A 21,172-nucleotide genomic window follows, 5' to 3' on the forward strand; every position below is an offset into this window, starting at 1 on the left:
GAAATTGGAGCGAGGCACAGAGAGGGCTGGGACGGGAGCCAGGGGAGCGGGGAAGGACCGTGCCCACAACTGCAACTCCGCGTTTGAGGACGAAACAACTGCTTTCCCTAATGCCTTTCAGCACGAAGCTGATCCTAGCTGCTGCTAGCACAGAAGGAAGATGGGCTTCAGACCACAATGTTACGTCTCCTCTTTGCTGGGAGGCATCCACACATCTGGGTTTATTCAGCATCATCGGTCCAACGCAGAGCACCGCGTCTCAGCGCCGGTCTCTACCCAACGCCACAGCCGCAGGAGCTCAAGACCCGCTACCTATCAGTACTGGGGAGCACACGGTTCTTAGCTGAATCCCCCAAAAAAACCCATTTTTTGAAAGATGTGTTTTTGACATAAGCACGTATCCTCTTCCTTTCTCAGCAGACATTTAAAATCACAGGCTCTGGACAATCCTCCCCCAGTATGTTAACGCACAGCAGCTCAACGTTAAGAACAGCTGCTCTCTTTTACTGTGGCAGAATTTCATTTTGTTCCCGATTTCAAGACTTCAGAAGGCATTTTTGCTGTATATTCTCAGTAATTCTGAGGGCACCTCCCACCATTTACAGCCCCAGCCCTCTGAAGCTGGGGGACCTTTCTCCTTCTCCTGGGACTGCCCCTTTTTCAATCATCACTGCTATAGAAAACGGCACTCAGGAAAAAATATATTCTCCCCTCCGCTTTGCTGAACTATCACATTGCCAGGGTAAGGGCAGCGGGGTCACAGGAGCTGACAAAATCCGTATGTAACGGCACGCCGGGACTTCTGGACCCGAAGCACGCACCTCGACAAGGGCAAAAGGCAAATCCCACAGTGAATCCAGGGAGGAAGGAGGGACCGTGTCCCCCCGCTGCTGGAGTCTCCCCCAAGGCGAGTGCTTTGCCGGAGCTGGAAATGGAATTAACGTTACAGGAATATTTTATTATTTGCTAATTCTTTTCGCATTTTTTTGTTTCACAATTAAGCAAATTAGCACTTTGATGAATATTAAGCCGCCCTTGCCTCATAAAAGATGAGTTGGAGGCATTCCCGCTGGATTTTCCTCCTAAGGAAACCAGTTCCTCAACCGTTTGAGACAGACGCTGGATGGGTTCCTCCCTGGTGAGAGCACGAGGAGCGCACGGCTCCTGGAGAAAATGACCACAACATTAACATTTTAATAAAATAATTCAATTTCAAAGTTTGCACAGATCCTCATTATTACCATCTAACCCAAGTCCAAGCTGGAACGGGAACCTAAATTTGTGGCTGTTTGTGGCAGTTTCTATCACTGAGTTGCTGTAACAAGCGTATAAAAAGCCTTCTTGAACCACAGGGATTCATTCAGTGAAGTCTTTTAGCAGGAAGGAGACTTTGCACTCTTCTAAAGTATTTATTTCCTGGCTTTAAATAACTTTATAACCAAGCTAAGTATTTGCCGATATTTTTTGGTTTGCTACAGGTTAGCCAAGCGGTTTCGCTGGCTTTGGAGGAGCTGGAAGCTCCCTGGGGCGAGGCGAGCTGTTATGATGCTGCTCACTCTCACCTCCATCAGGAGATCTTCAAGCACTTACACCGAGACCTTTCCACAGCATCTCCCTCGGAGCAGGTGGGAGGGAGGACAGATATTTGTTTACCAGCAGACATGGAAAGCTGTTAGTGACCAGAGGGTTAACTCAACACAGAACAATTTAATAGCGTCCAGACGTCTTCAGATGCAACCCCTCTCCTGTCTCCACCACCCACAAGGCACCAGCTCTATTAATCTGAATTACACAGTCGTGAGTAACAGCCAATAAAATGCTCAGCAGAGTCAGTGAACCCAGAAGTCTGGCTTAATGGTGGGGACTTTGTGTGTTTTCCTGTCTCGGAGAAGAACAGAAGGTCCCAGATTATTTACATTGTGCTATCTCCCCGAAGCAACAGACTCCCGTGGACCGTTGGCCATAAATTCCCATCATAATCATTCCAGTTTTGCTTTCTACAGTCTGGTCCCTCTCATCAGAGCACTTTATCCAGCTCAGAACCAGGCTCAGAGGAAGGGCCACGTGGACAGTAAATGGTGAGTCCCAGAGACACTGGCAAAGCGGGGAGCGGTGTCCCGGCGCCGGGCCGTCCCTCGTGGATGCTGAGTGATGGCTCAGGTGGGTGCCGAGCCAGACAATGCTGTTGCTTCAGACCTGCCTCGCGGGTTTGCCGGGCTCTGGGGAAGAGTTTGTGTGGTGAAACTGTCGCCAAAGAAATCACCTCCCAGGAACGAGAAGCTGTCCCTGGGCTGCAGACTTCAGCTGCTCAGGACGGATGTCTGTTAACCGGTCTGCCCTACCCAAAGCACTGTGAGCGTGCGGAGGAATTCCCACCACCCCGATGCTATAAACCGTACAAACACGAGTGAATTTTCCTTGTAATACCATGGTATTAAAAAAAAATAAATAAATAGAACTACTCCCATTTTTAAAATGAGAAATTATGGTAAATATTACATTATTTGTTCCCGATTACACGCAGCCGAGAAGGGACGTTTGCTATGCCGGAGGTGAGGCTCACCCAGCAGGCCAGCACCCCGCGCAGCCAGTGTGCCAGGCAGGGACCGCCGGCAGGGACAGGGACCGCGGGCAGGACCGGACCAGGGTGGCACCACCTCTAGGGCAGCAGCAGAACTGGCACGGCAATGGATGGCACAGCGCAGACTCGGTATTAACGTTGCTCACGCAGCCCGTGCCCACACCGCGCTCGGTCCCACCTCTGTGCGCTGGCATCACTCACTCGGCAACCAACTTAAAATATTCCGGTAAATAAATAAATCAAGGCATCATAAAGGACGCTCAGACAAAACTACGCGAAACGGCAGCCTCGCCGCAGGGAGTGAACCCATAACGCTCACGGCTCAGGATCTCCGTATCGCGGCAGGGATGGTTCAGAGCCCCCAGCCACGATTCCCCCGCAGCAGCAGGCTCCGCTTCCAACGCCCGCAGAGCAGAGCAAGCGGGCACTACTCTCTCCCCTGAGCACCGACGACAATCTCTGGTCAGAAGCAGATAAAACTGAGCTTCTGCAGGGGCTCCTTCTACCCGTACCGATCCCCACACCGCGGGGCTCAGCGCACAACCTCAGCTCCGTGCGCTCCAACAACACGCTCCATATGGAAGGAAGCCATGGCCACAGATGTACAGAAGCAGACGCCTTACCTGTCGCTCCGACATGACGTACAGATACTTCTGATCGACGGAGAAGGCCATGTCTCGAAGGACTGGGCTCCCATCCTTGAAAACTGTCACCATTTCATACTGAATTCCACCATGGGGAGGACCATCTGCTCGGATCTGGAAGAAGCACAAACAGATTACAGGTGATTTCATAGCAGCCAAATTCCAATTTTATTTTGGGGGGTGGGGAGCGAGGGGAGGATGACAAGGTAGGAAAAGGAATCTAAGTCAAAATCTCATCTCACAACCTGGAGACAGAGCAAAGAGCTGGCACCGGAGTTAAAGCAAAGGCTCCTTCTCCACTGAGGCTGATGTGATTTCTCCAGTCGATGAGAAATAACGAAAAAGTTTTGCGGTCGTAAGGGGAGCAAACAGACTGTCTGTCAGTGTGCTATGACTGACCATCCAAGAGAAACAAAGATCGTAAACTTTTTAGATTATTTCCAAAATAAGCCTGAAGGAAGACCACAAGACTCCACAGGCAACACAACAAAGCCAAGTTATAGCAGAGATGTTTTTTTTCTCCAGATGCATAAAGAATAGGACTCAGACAACCTCCATCATCTCTTTTGCCACAGAAGCCTCCTACAAGACCACCTCTGCCTAAAAATCTGGAGATGCCATTTGCCATTGCCAAAAATTTGCCATTCCATTCCTTTCAAGTTTACAGGATTCAGCACGGCGAAGGCAGCCCAGCCCGTGCTGCTGAGCAAGCGGAGAAGGAAGGCGGCAGCCATATGGCTTGTGCAGTCTGACAGGCTCCCAGTAACCGTCCACCCCACCAAAAGACAACTCCCCGCTCCTGCAGGAAAACCTGCCGGAGCTGTGACAAATCCCATCCCTGCCAGGAGCGGTTGCTGTTGAGGATATGCCATCTCTTCCAAGAGTTAATAATTTATGGCCTTGGGGGCTGTGCAAGGGGAAGGGAGGAGGATAAACAAACAATTTACATTGTCTTTCCTACCAGGATTTGCATATTTGAATAGCCATTTGACTACAACATGGTGTCGACATAGCTGCAAACACTGGCAACCGTCAGGCGGGGAGACGGGAGCAGTCAGGCGAGCCAAGGGCTTGGTGGGGCCGGCCCCGTGGCTCGCAGCGACAGCGATGCCGTAGCTGGGGGCCGGGATGGCGCTCGGCACCGGGGGTGTCGCGCAGCACATGCACGCTGCCCTGCGAGGAGCAGGACACACCGGGGACCGCCTGGCCCTGGAAAAACCCCTTATCACAAAGATGCCATCTGCTGCAGCCTCACGCCGAGCTGTCTTGCCACATCCCGTTCTGCTGCTCGATTACCCCCTGCCTGGCCGCGGTACGGAGGAAGAGGCATGAAGAACCGGCTTTGGACAAGTCTAAGCCTTCAGAAGAGGCAGGACGGAGCAGCAGAGAGGGACGTCAATTTTTTCTGGTTCATGTCCCCAGGAGGTAAGAGAGCAGGTTGTTAAGCATCTTAAGATTTATCTGAGAAATGTGCCACCCCAGCTGGAAATATAAGGATATCTTCACACTCATAGAGGAGAGATGCTCCCCTGCACCCTCCTCCAGATAAATCCTCTTCCTGGAAAGAGCCCTGATGCCTCCTGCCATGTAAAGACATGTTGGGTACAAAAGCACATTTATTTTCTGGATTTCTCTCTTTTCTGCTTACCTCCTGAGTTCTCAGTGATATAAAAGACGACCAGGTGTGAGTCTGAGTGGTCAGGTTTAACCCCCACAGCCAGATGCAGGGAGCCTCCGGCAGGATTACGCGGGCAGCCCAAGCCTGGACCAAAAGCCCTGAACTTTCAGAAATGAAAATCAAAAAAAAGGCTTTAGATACACCTGTGTGAGTTCGGATACTTCATTGCCTTCACAAAATACTGAGAACTAGAGGCAGGTTGAGACCAGTATGAGACCAGTGACTTGCTGGGTGTTGCAAACCCGAGCAAGCTCTGCCGCGTCCGGAGCCACCGCCTGGCACGTACCGCTGCCACCTCCCGCACCGCGGACACGGGAACAAGGCTGCAAAATCACCTGAGGGATAAATAGCAGGGACATTGTGCTGTCAGGGACACACAGCTGCTTCCACGCAAACACCTGATTAATGGCCAAACGGGAATGGAAACGCCGGACATGAAGGATCAGCAGCCTTTGTGAAAAACAACTGTTTTTCAGAGTTCCCTCGGGGCACCAGCAGCTCGTTAAATTGAGCTTCTTTCTAGTAATGAGGTCAGACAGGGCTAATAAAGAGAGATACCACTGGACAAGCCTTTTGCAGGCCAGTTCCAACTGGGAACTGGGGCTCTGGGCTGGAGACAGCACCACGTGCGTGATGGCTCCTCCAGCATGGACAAGTGCTTGGGGCCGTGCCTGGGACGGGTGTCTTGGGACGCAGCCGGAGCCCGGCACAGGGTGCTGGGTGCTGCTGCACCCTCCTGCCTCCCCCGCAAGGCAGGAGGAGCAGCCCGGGGTCTCTCACCGAGCCTGTCAAGGTGAGATGGCTCTGGGTTACTCAGACACCACGGGACAAGAGCAGAGCCCGCTGCTCTCCTGCCCCACTCGCTGTGGGGTGTGTTACACCCACCCGGGTACCCCACAGCCCCCGTCCCCAGCACAGTGCCTGGGCATGCCGGGGAGGAGGTGCACCCACTGCCACCAGGATGCTCCACTACATCTCTTCCTAAGGGCTTGGTTTCCATGACAACAAATGATGATGTCAGACGAGAAGAATGATGATTCCTGTGAATGCGGAAGAAGAAAGGGATCATCTCCACAGCAGGAAGCTTCTTGTTGACGTTTGGAGAGAGAAATAATCCCTCTGCCTAACTTATGGGTGCCCTTTCAGTGCCAAACTACTGCCCCATCACTAGAACAGCGGCGTGGTACCAACCCTACGAGTCTGGGTTCATCCCCAGCTCCAGGCACAGCGATGCTGGAGAGGGAAGGGGTGGGACACGGTGCTGGACTGCTGATGGACATGTTTCCTTACGTCCTCCTAACTCCACCAGGTTTTCTTCTCTCACGACATGATGATGGAGTGGGGGAAGGGCTTAGGAGAAAGACCTGGAAGGAAGCAGTGCAGATCGGAATGGGTGGGAGCGCAGCAAAACAGGGAGCAGGCTGGAATGGGGAGAAGCACGTTGGTGCAACGGAAAGCAGAGATGTCCAGGACCAGAGATGGGTTCAACCACCTGAGACACAGCGAAGACCAGGAGGACAGATCACAGGCTCACACGCTTGGACGTGAATCAGAGAAGTCGTTTGGGACAGATACAGCACCTTCCTCAATCGCTTTTGACAGATGTTTACAAATGTGGCTTGAAAAGTGCCTAACGACACAATCTGCAAATCCAGGGCCAGCCGAGCACCCAGCCAAGCAGCGCTGCTCCGTTCGGGGAACTGCAGCCCTCCGAAGGCACTGCGCAGAGCTGTGTCTCTAATGCCCCCACAATACTGGCCGCAGGCATAAGCTCTGCGTTATCTTCAGAGATTAGCAAAATACCATATCGTGTCACGTATATGCTGCAGTGTAGCACCCAGGGCGATAAGTGCATGAGCCATTCAAGGACCTAACGTGATGTGAAGCTCCAACACACCTATTGTACTCGGATTTCTGTTAGGTATTTTGCCCAGCCTATGCCCCAGCTAAGATAAATCTGGATTCCCTTCCAGTTCCTCCCAGCAGGCTCCCATTAGAAGACATTGAATCTCTTTGTAGGAACTTTCCATGATTAAATTACCTGTCTGTTTTCATTACGAGTGTTTCAATGAGGCTGACTCATGATGAAATGCCCCGTGCCAGAAAAAACAGCTGAATAAGTCCATGCATGGACTGATTCCCCATCCCGGATCGTAGATGCAAGGCCACCCATTAACTCCTCGAGAACTGCAGCTTCTCCCCATGTACGAAGGCGCCTGATGGGAGATGCAGTGGAGCAGACAGCACCTCGCTGCTGGCTGCCCCACTGCACGAAATGGCCCGTGGAGGCATAGGATGGGCTCCTGAACTGATGCCCTTGGGTCAGGAGGCGCAAGGCACTGGCAGAACATGCTCAGCTTTGTATGTAATGGTGACAAAGTGAAAAGCCCAGTCAAGCCCGGAGCCTTAAGACTGCTCCTTTCATGCTAGGGTTTCGAGCCCTTCCGAGTGAACACTATCAAATAACACGGCATTTGTCTCAAATGGACGTTTCGAGTAGAACTGCATCAGCTCTGGGAATGCGCACTGGAGCGTTACTGCATCCACTGCCTGAAATAGAAACCAAAGACAACAAGGAGCAGCCTTTGCTGCCAAGGTGCATCTTTGCAGAACTGCCACTTTTTTGCCATTTACGTCTGCACATCTCAGCTCTTGGGCATTTCCCATTAAAGCTTCTCAGAAAGCTCGAGGATGGATTTCTTGCTTCAGTGCTGGAAATTTAGCAGAAAGACTGTTCCTGGCAGCGCTCTTCTGAACCAGACTGGAGCGCAATGTAGCTTCAATAGCCTTTCCCTGCCTCCTTCTGTCTGTGGTTCTGTGGGGTCTTTCCTACCTAGACCTGGTACTAAAAGAAGTTTCCACAAGCAAGAGACTCAGCAACGCAAAAGCTCCCCAAAGATAGGACAAGATAAATAAATATCAGTCCAGATTTTCTGTGTGTGCCTCTGCCAAATAGTCTCTGCAGAAAGGGTTTACTTTTGCTAATCCAATTTAATTAAACTGGGTTTTTCTACATTCACACCAGGCTAAAAAGGAGGTGAGATGCAAGTGATGACCTGCCACTTTTGCTGTCCCCTTCAGGAACATCCTTTCCCACAGTACATTTACAGGCTTACGCGCGCTGGCGTCTGCCTTCAGCAGCCAGAGAGAAAAAAGCATGGCAATTTTAAGGAGGGGAGAATCCAGAACAGAAATTGCAAATCTCTACGCTAGAAGTTTCAAAGAGCCCTTCAGACCCTATACAAAATTATACCCCTTAGCCTCCGTTGGAGCGCTGCTAACACCAGCTAACTCTCGATGCTCGGGAGCTAGGACGGAGCCATTTGCAGGTCATTAATAAACCAGGTTTGCTGAGGAACCTACAAGCCAGTCCCAGGCAGATCTGGGATGTGAAGCTGCTCCTGCAGATGCACGGGGCCCTGCCCCAACCGCTGGGTAGCATCCCTGCCCACGTCTCCATCGGCGGGAGGAGAAGCCCAGCCCTGGCTTTCCCTGCACGCACCTTCCGCAGCCAGGAACACCGGGAGTGTGATTTAGCTCACTGCTCTCCGTGTGGGAAGTCTCCCCCTTGAAATTAAAGTGAAATAGTAATCCCATTAAGTATCTTTCCTTTAAATCATAGATATGTCCGTGAGGAAGTTAATGACAACCCTTACATGCACATTCAATTCAAATCAGCATATCCAATTAACTTCATTACCTGGAGGCTCCCTCATATCCCAGTCTCTTTCTCTCCTGTCACGTTTTATTTATGCTTTTTTCCCAAATTAGGATAGAATATGTCTGTCGCGGGTGGGCATCACCTTTATTTTCACTCCAAAGATAGCACCGGGAAGCCTCGGTGGATGGGTCCACTCCAGAAAGCCATGGCGCTGTCAGCTGAGGGGCTTGTAGCAAAACAGCTCCTCAAGACCAAATGATCTGGTCTCTGAGGGAGGAGAAAATCCATCCTTTCCAGAATTAAACTGCCTAACGGTCTGACTAAACATTAAATACACTCGCTAATCCCCACTGGGGTTGCCCTTACAAAACTCTACAGGATGAGCTGGGGAGAAAAATCAGTTTGGTAAAGAGCTCGTCGCAGTGAGCCCTGCTCGCTCACAGGCGCCGGAGCTGACGGCAACCGAGGGGGGTTTTCCTCGAGCACTGTCTGCCAGCACTGTGACTACTCCTTACATTTCTGCAGACACGGCTCGCTCTTTTACAAACTGCCAGAGAGGGGCCATCAGCACAATGGGAAGGGACTGGTGGGACCAGCATCAAGCAGCCCGGTGGCATCATGTCAGCATCTCCTCTCACGCTGCCCCTGGACGCTGCTCGAGGACTCGGTTTCAAGGGGCAATGTCGAGGGGTGGGTAAGTCACTGGCACTTTGGTGCGAGTGCCGAACTCTCCAGCGAAGGCTGCACAGGCGACGCTGCTCCACAAAGTCCTAGTGTTCGAATCACGGCTCCTTTTGAACTTCAAAGAGACATGAAAGCCCCATCCAGGCAAACCCAGCCTCGCATCCCAACTTCTCCCTCCTGCTGCTGGGCACATTACAGACAAAGCATCAAGGCAGCACAAAGCCAAGACCACCTTCTCTGCTCGTGTTTTCTGAGCCCTAATCCCCTTTTTTTGGAGACGTTTTCCTCCTCCATCCCCTCCCTCTACTTAAGGGAACTCCAGGTGCGAGGAAACAGACCTCCTCTGTCCCTGTCTCGCTCACATCTCAGCTTTCCCACTGGATTAAACTGCTGGTACCCTCTGCTCAGATGACGCCTCCATTTCCAGGATCTGCTTGTGCGGCTGCACGCTGGAGTTTATACCCTCAAAAGGGGCCGTGGAGAGGGAAGGGAGCTCCGTGACACAGGTCAGGGAGCGGGAGGGACCGCGGGGTCGGCAGCGGCACAGGGACAGTGTGGGGGGAGGCAGGGTGGGTTCCAGCCGGAGTTTATTCTGATCAGGCTTCATGACCCGAATTATTTATAGATCTGAGGTTTCTGCGAATTCAATACTCATGTCAAAAATGTCTCTATGTATGTGTCTTTCACACCCACGTGTGTTTCCTGTCTCTTCTGCTTGGGAAATGTTAGCTAAGTGTTCAAAGTCACAACCTGGGAACCTGCAGCTCCCCAGAGGAAGAGCCAGGCAGAGGAACCGCTGGCTAATTGGGGAAGAGCAGAGAAACCCCCCCGGGGTCCCAGGCAGCTCCCCAGGGACAGGGGGGTTCAGTCTGGGGCACTGGCACCCCCATACACCGCTAAGCACAAAAACGCCAACCCAACAAGCAAACCAACCCGCCCAAATTAACTCTCACTTCCCGCATCTCCAGTGCTAAGGGTGGAGAATTGTTCCTAGGAGAAGGCTTTCTTCCTACCCCTGCGGGACAGGGAAGCTGCAAGAATCAGCACACACAAGTAAACCGAAAAGAGACCTGAACGCTTTCAATCTTACCATTTCAAAGAGTTGGAACGCGTCTACAGGGAAGGCAAGATAGGTTTTATAAAACAAAACAAAACCAAGAAAAAAACCACGCTTCCTTCTGTGCTAAAGCCCAAGGCACAGCCGACAGGTTACCATACCAAAGATCTCAGCTCCTTCAGCAGCCCCACGTGTCCCCTGGCTAATGGCAAGCAGCTGCCATACCAACGTTGAAGGTGCTGCTCCGGGAGAGGCTGGGCACTCGGATCTGCCGCCGGGAGAGGAGCTTCCACAAACACACAGCCCTTCCCAGTCACTGCTGGAAAGAGGAGCTTGGGAGAGGAGTCCCTTGCTGCCTCCCTGCTGGCTTCTGGAGGTGAAAGAAGCCAATTGCTGGGTTGTGAGCTGCAGCTCAGGCATCCTAACAGGTACCAGTACAAAACCGCAAGAGCTGATTGCCACTGAAGCTGATCTCTCTCTCCACTAAGCCTTTATTTCCTTCTTCCATCCTTCTGCTCCCTCCACCCTTCTGGAGAGCCGATCCTCCAAGATAAAACAGGGAGGATGGTGCAGAGGCACCATGCAGAGACTAATCAGCAGTCCCCGTGTCTTTAATTTATTACTGCATGAGAGGCTCGTTTAGAACAAAGCTGCCAGTTCGGAAGATCATCCCTTTAAAGGACTTTTTATTTGAAAAGCTGTCAGCTCACACCTTGTCACAGCCCTACTTGCAGCAGCAGAACTTTAATAATGTGCCACCTCATGCAAATGAGCTGCTAATTAATTAAGTAGTATTCTTCCGGGGATAGATTCATTAGAATCAAATTTGGGTTGGCTGGCTGGCTAGGTCATATTGCTTTGGACAGTGCTCTAAATCAGCAGCATTGCCTTTTCCTCGAGTCCCAGATTCCCATCAGGATTCCCGTCAGGAGGGACGCTCTTTCCTGTCCCTGCCCTCTCGGGAGGGCTCCGCACGCCCCAGTGAATCGGTGCAAACCCAACCACTTGCATGGCACCGAGCAGACCTACAGCTCAGCTGAGATCAGTAGTGAGATGAAAAAAATTCATTGAATGAAGTGCCCGGAAGATTGCCTTCTCTCCTGCTCAGGAAAGCCAGTGTAGGCGAGGGCCCAATTCAAAAGCGAGAGGTAGAGACTATTACCGCGAGGGCTGCGGGGATCAGGCTGCCAGGCAGGGAACGCCGCAAAGGAGCTCGGCTTTTTTTTGGAGCACTTGTTGCAAAGAGCCAATTGCTGGGGGCTGAGGGCTATCAGCCTCGCACCTTCCACCAGCATCAAAGTACAACCCATTAAAGGCAGAAACACTCAAGAGCGTCCTGTGGATTTACTCCCCGGAAGGAGGACAGCTCGGGGCAGCTTGGTACAAAACCTCTTCACTTCTAATCTGCCCCCTAATGAAGAGCCACAATGTGCAATGACTTTCCTCCTCTTTTGTTCAGCAATAAGCACCCCTCTCCCTTTACATTCCCGTATTATTTTTAAAGAGATGGCTCAGTGCTTCCCTGGGAAATGGGAATCATTAAGTCGGCAGCACTTGGCTGCTTGCAGGCTTTACATTTGGGCACTGAGCAAGGGAACCATCAAAGAGACTAAGTGTTGGCCTCCAAGAGAAAGGAACGAGGTAGGTGTTGCTGCAGCACAAGGCACCGCACGCTAACCTTCCTGCAACGTGCTCCTTCAGCCTCTGCCGCTCTTCCCTCGATTCATCCCTGCTCCTCCCGCTACGTGCCGCTTTAATCCAGCTCCATTCCTTATAGCTGGGAAGTAAATGAAAGCACAGGTGAGCCAAGAGGACGACAGCTCCAGGAACAGGCAGAAAGTTGGGGGTTTTTTGCCAAAGCATCCTCTTCTACATGGAGCTAGCAGTCTTTAGCAGGGATGCAGAGCCGGGTTAACCAGCTGCAACAGGAGCCCTGGTTGTGCAGAGAAGGACGGGCTGGTCCCGCTCTGCCCTTCAGCCCTCCGGATGTTACAAATGCCCGGGCCGTACCCCGGCTCTTCCTCCTCTTTGCCCTGAGCCCGTAGCTGGGCTCAGCATTAGCAGGTACCCAAAGGGACCCACGGGCAAGGACAGGAGAGGGGACACCTCGTTTGCCGCCTGCAGGACACAATTCGTGATGGAGGGAGCTGCAAGCAGCATCTTAGGAGCAAGCAACAGCCAGTGAAGGAAGAAGGAGCAGGGTGCTAAGCCTCTCTACGTCTTCTGTGACCGACAGTACACACGGGAGGAAGCGCAGAGCTGGTATTATTTAGAGCGATGGAGGTACTGCGTATCTGCTCAGAATTGCTTGTCACACACCATTTGCAGCTCCTCACCAAAGTCCCCAAAATAGCACTGTATCTGTGTTATCCATCCACACCTCACCTGTGCCCTTCCAGCTGAATAATCCTCCGCAGCTCGGTGTCAGGCTCTCCCCCTGCCATCACCCTCCTACAGCAGAACATTTCACAGCTGAAGGGATTGGTCTTGCTTAGTTTGGTTTGTTGACCTTGAGTGGCCATGTAAAATGGAATAAAAAGGCACTTAGACAAGACTGTCTAATGTGGAGTTTGCTCTAAACGAGCAGCAGCAAGTCGTGATTCTCCCCAAGGAGGAAAAAAACTAAACGACTGTCAAAAATTGTCACATGAAAAACCCGTTTCTCCCAAGCCACAGCTTCCAGCTGATCAGGTGGGAATGAGAAAGTTCCTCAGGAAATATTATTCTCTTTTCTTTTCAAAAACATCATGTAAGTAATATGTTCCAAATGACTTAGACTTCCTGCCCAACACCTCCCGGGAACGCCGCAACACCAGCCAAACTGCGAGCCACTAAAGGCCAAAACCCAGAAGGAAATAAAAGAATCTAAATTTTGTTATCTTTTGGTTTTACAAACTTGTGGAGAAATCCTGCCTGGTAGTTTTGCAATGCTTTAGGTCAGACAGGAGCAATCAGGTGAACAGGGAGGCCGTGCATATTTTGGGTTTCACTTGAGCATGCAGAACCAGTCATGTGTTACTGATCAGATCTAACCTTGCTCGGGCAGAGGATGTGAGAAAATTACAGAGCACGCAGCTTAGCTTAAATCCCAGGAAATGAGGCTCTCCCCCATCGCCTGCTGCTCCGGCCCAGGCCAGCTGCAGGCAACATCCCACCCCCCCCGGGGCCACCCCCGCTGCCGATGCCCAGCAGCAGGCAGAGGTGCAGGTCGCAAACGGGTATTTTCTAGTTGAGAATTGGGCCAGAGCACAAAGGAGTGAAAAGCCCTCACCAGGCAGCGGCTGACCACGCTGTCTGTAATACAGGCTGAATTCTACTACAGCAACAGCCTTGCAGGCGAGGTCGCTTAAGGACGGGCAGAGCCACAGCCAAACTGGCACTGCCCCATGGCTCCCGGGGGGCAGCCGTGCCCACAGAGCTCCTGGCTCTCTCCCCTTCCCCCTGCACCGCGGCACCTCGGCTCATCCGTGTTAACTACTGACCACGGGATACGGAATCGGGCCGTGTCCATCGCCGGGCACAGGGGAGCTGGACGGCGCGTGGTTTCATCAGGCAAGGCAAGACGCAGAACCAAGAGGCACGATGAGCTGCTGGGCTGGCACGCTGCTCAGGGACATTTGCTTATACAGGGCCCTGCGCTGGAGGCATTAAAGGCTCCTGATAGGATTCAGACAAACATAAACCCATAGGAGACAAATCTCTCCTTGTGCTTTCCTATCTGCTCATTCACGCTCAGATCTCCTGGTCTCCAGCAGATGGAGGCTGGAGGTAGCTCACTTTCTTGGCACGCGTGGTGAGGAAGACCACTTTCACCCCTGTGAGCTGCTTCACAAATGCTATTCTGGGGCAGATCAAGGATTTAAAAACAAACAAACAAACAAACAAATCTCTCTTCCATCCCTGCACTAACTCACTAAGCCTTCAGCATATGCCCTTGACAGCATCTCAGAATTAATCAGCAGGTACGTAGATGAACTGGCTCTAAATAATCTGTATATGCCACACGTGATGCTGCTGAACAGTCTCGAACGCCGCAGAGCGATTGCTGGGCTCAACACACGCGTCTGTCCCCATCTGAGGGGAGTCAGCGCAGCTCTCGGGCACCCAGCGCGGAGCTGGGACAGCATGAAACACCCTGCTGTGCGTCGGGCTGGGGAGGACGGAGAGGAAGAGGCTGGTGGATGGATAGAATCAACTCTCTCTGGTCCTCAAATGTACAAATTCAGAGTTAAAGTTCAAATTCAGCTGAGGAGGGAGGGGAGAGCTGAAGGATGTTGGTGCTGTGGCTGTAATCTCTGCAGCACCGGGATCAGGGAGGGACACAGTCCTGCAGAGACATGGACACCCCGGAGCAGAGCCCCAGCCACCACCAGGGACATGGAGCTCTGGGCTTCCCTCTTCACCTCATTCGCGGTGGAAAAAGTCACAAAAGTGGCGAGGGAATGTGCCCAAGGCCACGCCGCTTGCTGTGCACAGCTTCCTCGGTGGCAAACTGTGCGTCATTTAAGCTGATGCCACACGTGAACACAAGAGCAGCCACGGCAGCACAACACGGGTGAGCCCAGCAAAGCACACCAGCACCACTAGACATCTCCGAACTGGGAGGAGGGAGGGAAAGAGGGCCCACAGCCAAAGGGTGAACCTGAAGAGTGGCACGAGCAGCGCGTCCCTCCGCAGAGCTCCCTGGAACGCCTCGGCAGGACCCAGCCAGCCCAGGCCTGGGTTCACACTGAAAGGTGTTGCTTGTACTTTTCTCTGCACGATGAGGTGGAGCAGATCTGCCCTGGAGCCGCGAGACACCGCGCTAGGAGCACCGAGGCAGCTCTTCCCCCAGGCCCCTGCGTCTGTACACACCAGCCAGCACAGCTAATCCCTTACCGTGCCCATGGCCCAAAATCAACATCATCATGAGATAGGTTCAGGCTGGGGTCCATGGATGGGGGAGACAAAGCTACAGCACATTACTGCTTTCGCTTCCATAATTGACCTGTAGATAAACACATGGCTTCCGCCTTAATCCCCTGCAGCCTCATGAACATCAGCCGCGCTAAATTTTTCATGTAATTAAGAGAAAAACCCTAATCCAGTGTAATTAGCTCCCTGATTGCCAACGTCAGGCAGAAAAGCACTGTTTGAACAGCAATTCAGGTCTAGCTGGTTAGGCAAATACTGTGTGTGTGGTTCAGTAATTTAACACTGAAACAACTCCCCCTCTGCTGTCCTCACAGGCTTGCTGTCCTAAACACCACTAAGTGTTTCATGACTGCAACAGGCCTGATACCCCTGAAACTGCTGTTCCACCAAGCTCCGGTTACGTCCCTGAAGGGCCGGTCATGAAACAACCAACCGGTTCCCCTACAACCACGCTGATTTTCAGTGGTTCTCCCACCCATCTGCACCCTTAAGCCACTGCCACCGAGTTATTACGACTATACCACCCCTAACTGCCTAAACTCAAGATCTGATAGTCACAATTAAGACCCCGATGGAGAAACAGTCTCCTCGTGAGTGATGCTCAGCACCACAACCACAGCCCGCCGGAGCGGAAGGCGATAGCAACGCTTACAAGGAGTTCTACCGTGTAGGTCAAAATTCACCCCAGCTACTGAGCCTTTATGGTTTACAGCGGTATTTTTCTTTTCCATTCATATACATGAAGACAAAATTTTAAAAGTAAGACGTTAGAAATTTGGGAAGTGGAAGCAGATGGGAGAGGAACAGAGAACGTGGGATTGATGTGCCAACGAGGAGGCAGGGAAACCAAGAAAGCACAGCGAGAACATACCTTTGTTTAACCATTTAATCCATCCCCCAGCAAAGAGGAAAGGATCTGAACTACTTAAGCCCCTGTGAAATATTTCTGTTGCCTTTTGGAAAGTTGCCTATGATAGAAATTACAAACTACTCCTGTTCTCAACTAGTTACATCTTTCATCTTCAGACTTAATATCAGACAGTCTCCTGAAATACAGCATTTGAAAATGGTATTGCTCCAGGAAGTATTTGTTGAGGTTGCTCTAAGCAGGATTTTAATCCTCATCCTCTGCTACGTTACAAAGGTTTTGCGGTTTTGGTTGGCTGTTTTTAGAAAAAAAGGCGTTAGTCTCTGTTTTGCTAGTTTTGGTTAATGTCGCTGTAGAGGCCAAATTTCTGCGCCTGGGAGACTGCAAAACAACCAGCCCACTTTCCATAAGGAGAGAGCTGCAAACCATTTCACAGCTTCAGCTCTGCCGACCGAATTCTTACAGAACACTTGTTTATATGCTGTGGCAGGCGAGAGCCAACCATATATGTTTTTGCAGCTATAACTCCTAACTCTGACAGAGGCCACGGGCTGGCGGAAGGCGGGGGCTGGGGGGGCTTTGCCCATGTTTGGGCTCCAGGCTCTGGTCCCCCCAGCACGGCTCCCCTCTCCCCCCCTCATCGCGCCGATGCTCCATAAACAAACCAGCAGCGAGCAGAGCAAGCTGCTCCTTTGTATCAAAGCCAGGGAGATTTCTTTACACAAAAATGAGTGAAAATTTATCAACTCAAAGCTCCTTTTAAAGAGAAGCCCCTAAGGAGAGCGAGCCCAGATGCTTGCTTGCATTGTATTGGTAAGCCAATTCCTCTTCCTCCCCCCCTTCAAACACACATTATTTTCCATGGAATGCACTGCGGATGAACTATCGACTGCGAACGGAGCCTCCTGGTTGGATGGCAACACATCAATATGGATTTAAGCGAGCAGCAATGATATGGCACCGTTTGGTGCTTTGCCATCGCTCCCTTTACACGGGAACAGCACTTCAAGCCAAGCAACTGACCTGCAGCTTAGGGGCCTCCCAGAGGAGCCCAGCCAGCGAGCCCCTGTCGCGCAGGCGCCGGGTGACCACGTTTCCAAAGGCAATGCTAGAAATTGCCCATCTCCCTCCCCTTCGCTCTGGCTCAGGAGCTGGGTGCCTGCAGGCACGTCCCGAGTCGCGTGTCCAACCCCCCAACGCGGCGACGTGCTCACCCTTCCCCTTCCGCCCACGCTCTCTGCACCCACTCAAACCCAGGGATGAGGACACTAACGCCTTCCAGGTGGCATTTCACGTCTGCACCCTGCGGTTGTCAGTGGTCGCAGTGACCCGGGTGTATTTCATTTTTCTGTCTCATAGTAATTATTTCAGCTTTTAGCCAGCCTTGGGGAAATTCTTCCTGCCAAACCCCCCCAGTATCGAACGCCAGTGACACAGGAGTCTGTGTGTTGACTGCTCTGTGGCCTCTTTGCCTTAGACTCAACAAATTCTTCTCTCCATCGGCCATGCCTTCCCCAAAGCAAGGCATCTAAAGGTCTCTGGCGAGCTGCTAGCTGATGAGAAGAGCTGTATGCAGCTCCTTGGAGGCTGGCTGCCTTTTTTCCTCACTTTCTCCATTGCTCATCCAGCAACGTACAACTGGGAACGCAGTCCCGGGTCGGCCTGGCAGGAGGCTGGGCCCGAGGCACCGACCGGGTCTGTGCAGCAGCCACCCCAGCACCTTCTGCTGCCGGCTCAGAGGCGATAAAGCCACATCAAAGCTACATCCCAGCGAGCTGGACATTTTCTCAGCCACCTTTTAGCCAGAGGGTGATGGAAGTGTCTCCAGACGGATCCAGGAGTCTTCGCATTCCTGTTAATGAGCACTGGCAGGAGATTTGCAGCTTGGCGGTAAGAAGTGTCAGGGGGTGACGACGGGGGCAGAAAGAGGTGTCAAAGGAAAGGGAGCTGCTCGGCTTCACCCATGGCCAGCTTTTAAGCGACCCGAAGGACAACAGGGGGTCATGAGGCTACCAGCTGCCACCTTCCTACCCCAGAAGCTGAAGTTTCTAACAAGGTAAGTTATTTGAATTGCTCTCACTGAAAACAGACCAGGCATCAAATGTTTCTAAAGCTTTTAGAGTAAGAGCTATAAACTGAGTCAAAAAACCCAAGAGACAGAACTGGTATGGAAAACTACCTTCCGGGGCGGATTTTCCCCGAGACTGAGTGCTGGTACTGCCGCAGCCTCTTTGCACCTCCAGCCTGATGCCGCTGCTTATTATCAGAGGAGCTGGGCTACTTCTTGCCTTTCTCTTCCTTTAACACAGTCCCCTCTCCATATCCATACATCTGCATAATGTAATCTGCTAATCATTTCAGGCCTCATGTTTTGTCAGTGTCATGATTTATTAGCTATGTCATGGTTTGCACTCGGCTGCAAAGAAATCTTTCAGTGACCTAAAACCACGAGACCTGAATTTTGCTGGCGCTGGAGTCCTACGGCCTGGCGATTCTGACGCAGCAGGTATTTCACTGTCTGTTTGTGTTCACAGTTTGTGTTTCGGGGGGGACAGAGCAGGAAGCCTGGTCTAGAGCCGGGTCCTGTTCTCCACATCTGGAGTCCTGTGATTTGAGACTTAACCGAACGGCTGAGCCAACCTCCAAAGAGTCTGCTCCTGAGAGGCTTTATGCCTTGAAAATTCATTCTAAAGCAGCTTCAAAAACTCCAGTTTCCATTATTAATATGACTTCTTTCATCAGAGTCCACTTATCTTTTTGCTTTCTATTTCTGTCTCTACCCTTTTATTGTTTCCCCAAGCGCTTCTGTGGGAACGCTACCGAAACCCAGACCAGGCGACCGCAGCATCTACCCGCTCTCTCCTTACCAGTGTGAATTTATTTCCATCAAAGCTTCCTTCCTGAATCAAGTTTTTTTTTTCCTTTTAATTCCATCTGTATTTAATCCCAGACAAACACAAACAACAATCTCAGCTCCCTAAGGCCATCACTTTCTAAATCAGTTACAGCCAACTCCAATTAGCAGGCAAGCAACATGAGCAGCTTCATACGCTCCTGTATCTTTGGGAACGAGCCAGCCCAGAAGGTCCTTTTCCCCAGACTGTCCCCTTTTTCCTTCTGAAGAACTTGCACCGTCATTAGTTGCAGGCTCTGCAAGATAAAACACACTCGCCTTTGCTTTAGCCGTGAAGGAGGAGCCGGGAAGGATGCTCCGCGGCCTCATTAACACCGTTTTGTGGTTCTGTGCTCCCACACCTGGGGGCTACCTGCATGCTTTGGTTTATAAGAGGATCTCAAAGGCTCTACAAGTGCTAAAGGGCTCTTTTCTTGGTCACTTTAGCTTCCCTCTTAACCCGCATTTCAAACAGCTTCTTCGCAGCCCCTCCAAGGCAGGCTGCCGGCGGAGCGGCGATGGCTCCCGCAGCGGTGCCAGCTCCTGCCAGGCTGCGCAGGCACCAAACCCCTCCCTGCTGCGGCCACCGGAGCCGCGCTCACACCTACCCCGGAGAAAAACCCACCATCCCTCCATGGAGCTCACCATGTTCAACAGGGGAGCAGCTGGGGGGGTTATTTGGCTTAACCTAATTGTGAACTCACTGTCTTCAAATTGCTTTTAACTTATTTTGGCCGAGAAATGGCTGATCTCACAGGCTGGTCGGATTTTGCCGGACTTACCCAGGCTCCGGTGGTGGCTGGGCACTTGCTCTTTAGAGCTCGGACTTCGTGGTGTCCCTGCTCCATCGTGGCTCAGCCAGGCTGCTCCCCCCTTGCTGGATGCCGGGGGCACGGGATGCGGAGCTTGGACCCTTGTCTGAAGGGACACTGAGCGTGCCAGCAGGCAGGGCAGACTCGGCACTTTAGCTCCACAGACAGCTCTCCCTCCATTAGTGAGCTATTTTGGGCAATGATTTCAAATGAAAATCTGTATTTTATTAATTATGCGTCTGCTTTGCTGCTGAACTCTTTAATGTGTTTCCCAGCTGTATCAATCTACAGCCGTGAAGGAAGCCATTAAATCTAAACGCCTCGAGCGTGTAACGTTTCTGCTGGGACGCATCCGTCACCGGGGTCAGCCCAGAGGTGCGAGGCCCCGGCCAGAGCCACCGTCTCCCCTCACAGAATCACAGATTTGCCTAGGCTGGAAGGCACCTTTCAGATCCTTGAGTCCAACCATCACAAAACCCACCACTAAACCACACCGCTAAGCACTACGTCTACCTGTCTCTTAAATACCTCACCCCCGGGAACGTCTCCCATCCCACCCAGCCGGAGCAATGCAAAGGGACACGGTGGGACTGGAGCGGAGGATGTGCCCTGACAAACCCATCAGGATTGTAAATGATTGCAAAGCAAAGTCCATCTGGTGACGCTGCCGGGTTTCTCCATCTTTCACACCGGCTGGCAAGAAAAGCAAGGAGCCAGCTCCGGCACTGCTGGGCTTTGGCTTCGCATGCTGCCAGCGGCTGTCAGAGAGGAGACGAGGATGGAGCGAGAATCATTTGCATTGCTGCAAACTCTTCCTCCAGCCTCATTTGCTAATGTCCGGGCCAGCTCTGCGCGGACTGCTCCCTTGGATTTCTCTGCTCGTCTCCTGTTGCACGTACACACCTCTGCAGCAGCTGGGAAAAAGATTTCCCCAAATCATGCCTTCTCCTACCACACAGGGAGATCGGAAGGAGCGGCGTCTGCAGGCAGGCAGATTTATTCACCTGTCCGAACTGGCAAAACCGATAGGGTTTGACGGACACGCAGGGATGTGCAGCTGCATTAATGCCCAGTTCAGCATGGAAACCGGCAAAGCAACGCACCTCCCAGATGTTATTAGGAGAAGTTCATTTAAAGCAAATTTTACGGCCGCAGAGAACGTGTTAGATCAGCAACCTCAAGAAAAATCACTCCAGGCTCCTTCCCTGGCAAATACATACCAAAATTATAGAATGAAATAAAACAAAACACCCCCAAGAAAAAGTGCCATGCTGATAGCTTTACAAAGCCAATTCTTTGCCGCAGACACGACTTGCATCCCTTGCGTGGACGCTACAGGGGTCAGCGGCACTCGGAAGCAGAAAGGGATGAAACCCATCG

At 51.9% G+C, this 21,172-nt stretch overlaps 1 protein-coding gene across 1 annotated transcript in view; it reads right to left on the reverse strand.

Annotated features, from left to right (window-relative positions):
- PLXNA2 (plexin A2) overlaps positions 1 to 21,172 on the reverse strand; it is a 173,134-nt gene that overhangs the window by 97,327 nt on the left and 54,635 nt on the right. Inside the window, exon 4 of the mRNA XM_063356322.1 lies at positions 3,205 to 3,339. Within this exon, the coding sequence (XP_063212392.1) occupies positions 3,205 to 3,339 (135 nt within the window). The remainder of the gene's footprint in view (positions 1 to 3,204; positions 3,340 to 21,172) is intronic.

The sequence above is a fragment of the Chroicocephalus ridibundus genome, chromosome 20 (assembly GCF_963924245.1).
Source record: "Chroicocephalus ridibundus chromosome 20, bChrRid1.1, whole genome shotgun sequence".
Classification (NCBI taxonomy): Eukaryota; Metazoa; Chordata; class Aves; order Charadriiformes; family Laridae; genus Chroicocephalus; species Chroicocephalus ridibundus.